This window comes from Mustelus asterias, chromosome 9 (assembly GCF_964213995.1).
Source record: "Mustelus asterias chromosome 9, sMusAst1.hap1.1, whole genome shotgun sequence".
In the NCBI taxonomy this organism is placed as follows: domain Eukaryota; kingdom Metazoa; phylum Chordata; class Chondrichthyes; order Carcharhiniformes; family Triakidae; genus Mustelus; species Mustelus asterias.
The window spans coordinates 31,944,901-31,953,479 of record NC_135809.1 but is presented as its reverse complement, the minus strand read 5'-3'; the positions used below and the strand labels follow the sequence as shown (position 1 = coordinate 31,953,479).

The window sequence follows — 8,579 nt, the reverse complement described above, 5'->3', positions numbered from 1 at the left end:
CAGAAAGATTGCTTCTGTGACCTCCTGGATGCACTTGAGTATGGAGGCTTGCGAGATCCCACAGAGGTCACTAGTGGAGCCCTGGAAGAAGCCACCTATATAAAACATGAATGCTGCAGTCACGTTCTGCGACACTGGATATCTTCCAAGTCCCTGTGCAGCAAGTGGCAGATATATCCAACCAGTTTCCCTGGACATGTTCAGTCTTCGGCAACACTGGTCCTTGGTCATCTGCAGGAATTATAAGTGCCATCTGTAGGCCCTGTGTCTAGTGCGGTCCCTAGAAGCGATTGCTCTCTGGGGTTCATGCTCTGCATGTGGAGGAGGCCCTTGCTCTTGATGGTTCTGCTCCTGTCTTTGGTGAGCACTGTGCTGGGAGCTATCCGATAAAGCAAACTCCGATGGTTCTGCCAGTGTTACGCTAATAGTTACTCGGAGTAAGAAGAAATAAAAGAACTTGTAACTTCAGCCTAACTATTTTAATTATCCAGACAAGCTCCACATGGGACAACCCCCATTCTCCTGAAGCCCCTGTGGAAGTGACTTCTCCTGTTAGTCACAGGACTTGAAAGGAGTCTTCCCAAACCTGCAGCTTCTGACAGAAAGGGGGATCCCTACTGCAGACTGGAGTATTTCTGGGATTTGGAAGCCTGCCAGGTGTCCAGGAGGCATGGAGATTAAAGTGACTCAGCCACTTCCAATTTTTCACAGTCCACGTAACCAGAATGAAGACTTTGATTAGAGAGATGCCTGAAATCACCATGCCAGTCGTGACACTCAGGTTTCCCTTGGGGCTAGAGGAGGAGATTACCAAGGTCAGTCCTTTGCCCTCAGCGGGAGCCCACTCTACCCCAAGAGCCCATGGAGGACCCTCCCTCTGCAGCATGGCACCTTCAGAGGGACACATGGGCACTGCACTCAGGAAGGTGCCAGGTCAAGGCGTCAGTGCCAGAGGCCAGTGCAAGGTTGGCACTGAAGGTCCTGAGAAGATCATGAAGGGGGACGTCAGACGGTCATGAGGAGGGGGGTCTATCTAGGAGTGTCTCTCTCTCTCTGGTGGGGGCCATTGAGGCCGCTGACTGGTTGGGCAGGGAGGGGGGGGGTGTCGAGCCACTCTCATGCCTATGTAGTGTGAGGGGTTGGGGGGGGGGGTGGGGGGAGGCTGACCCGTTCTTTCCGTGGCCATGGTGGGGGGAAGGATATCCCTCTGTGATGAGGGGTTGGTGGTGCTTCCTGGTCAGCAGGGTGTCAGCATTTCTGTAGTGGTGAGGGGAAGGAGGCCTGTCTGTCAGCACGGTGATCGGGGCACCCTTTAAAAAGGCGACCCAATTTCTGCACAGCTGGGCTGGCAGGGTTGTTTCATGCTCTGCATAAATTTAAATGGTTAAAGTGCGTGAATCCTACCTCACAGTCACTGCTAACGCCAGGGGGGAGAGAGTCCAGTTTCCCCATCGGCATGGACATTTCAATTCAAATCACAGCTATAATTTTGCTTTCACGTTTTTATTTACTCTTGCACGCAGTCTCTGAAAACTGCATTTTGTTTGAATAATTCTTTTAAACCAAATTTGGGAACCCTGTGAATCTCACTTTGTACGTCACATCAATGTATGTGTAATTAAAAATAAGTTAAGGCAAGTTACACAATGCTGAAGATGTGCGCGTGTATTGGTAGTTCAGTGTTAAATTATTGAATACAGAAAAAGGGGTGCAAATCATTGCACAAGTATGACCGTAAATGTTAAAAGTGTCAATAATGGCACAACTGCAAAATTTCCTACCTCAGACTGATGATAATGGATAATATTATTCTGTCTGAACTTAATGGTACAGAGCACTTTAAGGGTCAGTAAGGGTCACAATATCTTTAATAGCTCTATAGACAAAGTAAAAACAGACTTCATTCTTTATTCAATACAACATCTTCATACAGAATCACATTGCCCTTGTCTTTCACATCAATGTTCCTCAACTTTACAATTGCATTCAATTATACATATAATTTGCATTTTAGATAGAAGTATGAATCTGTACCTAGAAGATTTGTATCATTCATCTTACTTTTTTAATTTTTGAAAAGTTGATTACTTTGAAATCCAGTTTTTGCTCCCACATTAACTAATCACGATGTCTCTTTTAGTTGAATGGCCAAGCTATAAGCCTGCCCAGGACCAGCCTAAGGAGATGCACCTCTCCTGTGATGCTGCATCTCCTTCTCATTGTCAATGGGCAGTTCAGCCCAAGAGGTAGCATAAAAAGTGTTACAATGACACCTGAGTAGGGCAACTCAATGTTTTGCCATTAAACCATTTCAAGTACTTTTAAAGTTTCTAGGAAGGATATGATGGTCAGAACAACATAAAAATAGATTTGAAAGCTTCCCTGTATATGTTATGGCAAATAAATAGCTCACATTGATCTGCCTCAGACCAATTCTCCTAAACACAATTACCAGCATTGGCCTTGCCTTTCATATAAGGGAAAATGATTTGATGCATCTTCCTTAGTTTGCCATTTTGGTTCAGAACATGACAGTACAAAAGAACATTTATAACACTCCGATATAACTCCCCAGGAGGTCTTGTGGTGCAGTGGGTAGCATCTCTGCCTCTGATGCAGAAGCTCCGGGCTCGAGTCCAACTCCAGGACTTGATGGCCAAGGAAGGTGCATTCATAACGTGGTCAAACAGGTTGAGTGCAAATCCTTCCAATATGCCAATGGCTGGTGGTAAGAGAGAGAGTGACTTCTCGTTGGCCACACTTGACGTGGAGTGGCGCCCCTCAACCTATAAGCCCCTGGTGACAGGCTAGTGACCTGTTCTGGGAATTACTGTTACAAAAGTCTGTTTTAGTGCATCACTAGGTATGGGAAGAGAATTGGAAAATGGAATATAACTTCTCTACTTTAGTTGCTACCAAATGAGAAAACCATTCAAGGGATTATCTGGGATAAGGCTCTACTAATGGTTTGCCCAGAGTTTACTTCTTATATCAAGTTCCTAATTCAAAAATTGGAACAATTTTATGAACAGATAAATTGAGCTGTGTGGAAGTGTCTAAAACATCGCCTTCTTCTTCAACTGACATATTAGCATGAAACATATGGCTATCACCGAAGTGGGCTTGACTGCGTTATCATCCACCACACACACTTCCAGCAAGAGTTGCTGGACAATAAGGAATCCTGATTGGATTTCTCTTCCCAGGGTGATGCTGAGATCACTTTTGCACTGCTGTTGTTCAGCCGAGTCTACAGGATCAAACCTGAAAACTTTCCAATCTGTATGGAAGATTGCAATGACAAGTGATGGAGTTACATATTGAAATGGAGATGGGATGCATTGAGTTTTGAATAAAAAATGAAAACATATTAAAATAAATTGCATTCACATCACAAATACAGATACTGCACTGCTGGAGAATTGAATACTCATTCACTTTTGTTACCCTGTGTCAATATTAAGTAATCCCTGGTAGGTTTAGCATGTCCCTAAGAAAGTAAAGTTCCTTCAATTTAGCCCCAACAGCTACTAATCAACTTTGCATACTTGCCGATGTGGTCTCTTTATAAGATGTCAAAATGCATGCCAATTTACAGTGAACTGTAAGCAGTTGTGAACCATAATCCCACAGCCACAAAGGGTTGAGTTGGAACTACCCAAATTCATTTTGAATTGGATCTTAATGGACAGTAGAGAGGGGGGGGGGGGGGGGGGAGAGGGAGATAAGATATTCGTTCTGTTAATTTAGCTAGGCTGGATTTAGAAATAAAAGGGCCTTCAATTTACAGTCAGCTCCAACGAAATCCCCTCAAAAATTCCAGGCCCTGAAATTCCTGGGGCTGAAGGGGAAATAAGTTTTCTATTATGCCAGATACAGGGTTTCTGCCAAATTTGGGACTGATCGGGGTGCTTCTGGAATTCATGGACATGTAGACCTTCCATTCATGTGGGCTGTTGCCGTATCTTGGATTTACTTCTGCTTTGTCAGGGATCGTGCTATGGATGCACATGCCAGTTGAGACCTGGGCAAATTCCTTTTGAGGGCTTCTAAAAGACAAATCTAGAAGTTACTGACCAACGTTTCTCATCAACGTAGTTCCCGTGGGAGTGGATAAAGTCAGAAGCCTTTTGGGCAATTTGCATGTCTAGAAGACCCTGGTCTTTTATGGAAGGATTTGCTCAGGTTGGTCTCATATGTAAATTACCTTCAAAGTGAATGACCTTCATGGCAATTTGGGACAATGTGGCATTGCGTGAGGAAAGGGTGGGGGGGTTGTAGTCTTCCGCACTTACGCTGGCAAAGTGAGTCTAATAAATTAGTTCCAGACTTACATCATCCAAATAACATCAAGTGTATTTTAATGATTTATTTGGAAAAATGGAGTTGGTGTCATCAGGACTCCACTAGAATTAACTCTCTAATTTACCTTTCCTCCTAAATTCTAGGAGATTTCTGGCTCAATTAGCAGTGAAATCAATCAAAATTTGGAAGAAGAACAAGTAAAACTGATGGCAAATATCAGATAAATGTATGTAATGGTGAGCTTGGCACTGTAGAATAAAAGTATTTCATGGCTATGGAAAATCCCAGCGTATGAAATCTGCAGCGTTGTGGAACATTGCATTACACTTTTCCTTTTAGAACAGATGTTGGGTGATCTCGATTTCAAGCCGGAATCATGTCTTCGTCAGGAACGGGCTAAATTGATGTTCCATCTGCAGAGTCATCGCTCCCAGACAACAGAGGCCTTCGCTCCTCAGGGAGATCGGTTTGTAACTTCATCCAACGGTTGGGGGGCCAGATGATGTGTGAAGCACGGGCATGGACCAGCCCAAGGGAAACCTGTAAAACGTACAACATAATTGATAGGTAGTAACGTCATTGCCACAATTTGTTTTTCTATTTGCTGGTTTTAAATCTCCCTATATTAGCAGAGAAGCTGCACAGGTAACCTGTAATCCCAACCTATCCCGCTGCGGTAACTGACTGCCAGGAGGTGTGACAAGGCAGTCACAGAGAATGTCCCATTGGTTTCCCTTTCCTCCATCCTGGCTTTTCTGCTTGTTTACGCATGCTTGAATTGGGAATCACACCTGGTGGAAAACTGCAAGTGTGAAAACTTGGAAACATCTGCTACCTCAGCTCCCTAATTACATTAAGTTCCAGCATGAAATCTTATACACAAAGTCTGTGGGCACCTGCAAGTGTACTGAATGGCTGGTGCAGTTTATTTGATGTCGAGAGCATATTCCAGCCCATTAAGTTGAACTTAAATGCTGAATGTTTTAAACAATTTTTAAAACAATTAATACCCATTTTGAGAAGTTTTTCACATGCACCTCAATCACATTTGTGTGATTCAAAATATTTAGTATCCATGCATATCCATTTGAATTTCTCATCAGCCACTATTAAATCTGTAAGGAATCCAGTGCACAAAATAACAATTGAGAATCCCCTAACCGTCCTTATAAGTCACTCAGCACCTCAAACGCTGACAGAACACATTGACAACCTGAATGACAAAGAAACCATATTTGAAGATTTTATATGGAGCAGCATCCTTGGTATCACACCTGTTGTACTGTTCTTAAAGTCAGCCTTCTAAAGATAGTGTATTAAGCAGCATAAATGAAACTGTCTGCCCTATTAACCAAGCACCACAATTCCTTCCCAATGAAGGATGTCAGTACTGCAAAGTGGAACGCTGGTCCACTTTTAGTACCTAACGCCGGCATCAAACAATCTCAATTTTGGAATGCCCTTCAAATTTCCTCAAAGTTGGATTTCAACCTTAACATTTTTATTTCCAGTCACATTTCACTCTTGGAGTCTGGAATTCTGTGCAGATATTTTGTAGTATGAATATATGCCCTTTAGAAGCTGGATTAAGGCTAGCCAAAACTATTTCACTTAAGACCCTTACTGACACCTAAAAGAGGACATTTGTGTTCCATAAATCTGGCAGAACACAACCTCAGAACCAAAGGACAATTAAGTGGCTGGGAGAGGAGGGGAGTGAAATTTCACTACTTCAAATTTGAGACTATTTATTCACTCAAATTAGCAAAGACAGGGGTGTCAGCCCCGCTACTGAAGCACTTTATCTAAAGTGTTATTAAGACTTGTTTGTTAAATCCAAAAAAGATGGTGCTAAAGTTTATTTATTAGTGTCACAAATAGGCACACATTAACACTGCAATTAAGTTATTGTGAAAATCCCCTAGTCGCCACACTCTAGCGCCTGTTCGGGTGCACTGAGGGAGAATTTAGCATGGCCAAAACTCCTAACCAGCACGTCTTTTGGACTGTGGGAGGAAACCGGAGCACCCGGAGGAAACTCGTGTAGACACAAGGAGAACGTGCAGACCCCCCCGGCAGTGACCCAAGTCGGGAATCGAACTCGGGTCCCTGGCGCTGTGAGGCAGCAGTGCTAACCACTGTGCCACTGAATTATTCTATTTTCAGATTCAATTTATTGCTTGATAGTCCTGTTAATCGAGTTCACTAATCTTGTTCCAGCCAAGCAAATTTAGTTAAAATTATTGTACAGCTGTGGTTGTTTCAAAAACTTCATTTTTTTTTACTTTAGTGATTATTTCATAACAGATATAATTGCTACATAATTAGAAAGTTGTCACTCAATATGCCTGCAATTGAACTAGAAAGAGTGCAGAAAAGATTTACTCGGATGCTACTGGGACTTGATGGATTGAGTTATAAGGAGAGGCTGGATAGACTGGGACATTTTTCTCTGGAGCGTAGGAGGCTGAGGGGTGATCTTACAGAGGTCTATAAAATAATGAGGGGCACAGATCAGCTAGATAGTCAATATCTTTTCTCAAAGGTAGGGGAGTCTAAAACTAGAGGGCATAGGTTTAAGATGAGAGGGGAGAGATACAAAAGTGTCCAGAGGGGCAATTTTTTCACACAAAGGGTGGTGAGAGTCTGGAGCAAGCTGCCAGAGGTAGTAGTAGAGGCGGGTACAATTTTGTCTTTTAAAAAGCACTTAGATAGTTACATGGGTAAGATGGGTATGGAGGGATATGGGCCAAATGCGGGCAATTGGGATTAGCTTACGGGTTTAAAAAAAAAGGGCGGCATGGACAAGTTGGGCCGAAGAGCCTGTTTCCATGCTGCAGACTCGAAGACTCTATAACTAACATCACAATGAGTGATTCTGCAGCAAGTTCATATGAATGGAGAGGCCTGGACCAGTATGCTGGTTACCAATCAGAAGCAGGCAAAGACACGAAAAAAAATGTCCCCCAATTCCATAGTCGAGATAATACACAAAAAACAAACAGGTTTATGTATAAGGCTGCAGTTACACTGGCAGGGGCAGGGGTGGACACTGCCAGCCTGGCACCTTGGCAGTGCAATGGGAGTGCCTGTGTAATGATGCCCCTACAGCTCAGCAGCCGCTCCCTGGTGTGAATAGGCTCTGCCCACTCCCCCTACTGGCAGGAATCACATTGGCCTCTTTTTTTTCTAAGTGCCATACGATTGTGTCTGGGAGCTTGCCCAAAAAAAGGGCACAATTCTCTTCTGTTTTCATGTTCATTCGGTACTTAGAATTTTTTGATATGATCGCCCCTCCTAATCTTTTTTTCTTCCAAAAGTGCAGGTTCGGTGGTGGGCTGGAGGCAGGGGTGGGGGTGGGGGAGGATTCAGTGGGTGGACCATAAATTGTTTTTATGTCAGCTTGAACGTCCTGAGGGATCTTTCACTGGTGCCTGCCATGACAGATTGGGAAACCCACTGGTGTCCAGTATGAAAATGATTTGCAAACCTTCTAATGGGATGGTCCAGTGACCCTGGACCCTGGAACACCACAGCAGTGGATGGGAGCAGCATCGATCAGGAGGGTCTTCCAGATTCAGTGTCATCGAAAAGGTCCATCTTCTAGAGTTTTTCTGGAAGTCCATTTTCTTTCTTCAGTGGCGGGTTAGTGAAGTTGGATGCTGTTCAAATGTGGTACCCAGATATTATGGCAAGACCAATGCAATCAAGCCCGTCCCAACGTGGAATGTGGCGCTGAACACCCAGATGCATAATTAATGAGGTTGGTGCTTGAAGATATGGCTAGTTTCCTGTCAACCTCTGCATTGGGGAACACTCCCCATACCCACCCCGCCATGGGACATAGTCCCAGATGGGAGAATTCCACCCCTGGTTTCTGTCAGATGACCATAGCATCTGTTTTTTATTGTCCTCACCAACAGTCTCTGATGTCCAGGCCATACAATAATCTTTGGGTTTCAGCCATTTACATATCCTTTTATAGAATTGGATTATTCTCACACTTATTCTTTGGAATTACACTTTAAAGTCAAAATGTTTACTAGTCCATTGCAAATAAATTTCTGTAACTATTGGAGAAAGGAAAATTCCACACAATGGCTGGAATTTTCCAATCGTTCATGTCTTCCCACCGCTACCAGAGAAGACGGAGAATTTGGCACTCAGCCAAATCTCTGTTCACTGCAGAAGGACAGGAGAATCCCACTGGCTTGAACGGCTGGAGAATCCCGTCCAATTTTTGTAGAGGCCATTTGAAGGTTAATGTTACTTTT

At 43.6% G+C, this 8,579-nt stretch overlaps 1 protein-coding gene across 2 annotated transcripts in view; it reads right to left on the bottom strand.

Moving 5' to 3' along the window:
* Positions 1 to 1,866: 1,866 nt before the first annotated feature.
* The window catches only part of immp2l (inner mitochondrial membrane peptidase subunit 2), a 539,159-nt gene continuing 532,446 nt past the window's right edge, over positions 1,867 to 8,579 (bottom strand). For both annotated transcript variants that reach the window (XM_078219904.1, XM_078219905.1), the window contains one exon: positions 1,867 to 4,845. In XM_078219904.1, coding sequence (XP_078076030.1) covers positions 4,702 to 4,845 — 144 coding nt within the window. In that variant the 3' untranslated portion in view covers positions 1,867 to 4,701. The remainder of the gene's footprint in view (positions 4,846 to 8,579) is intronic.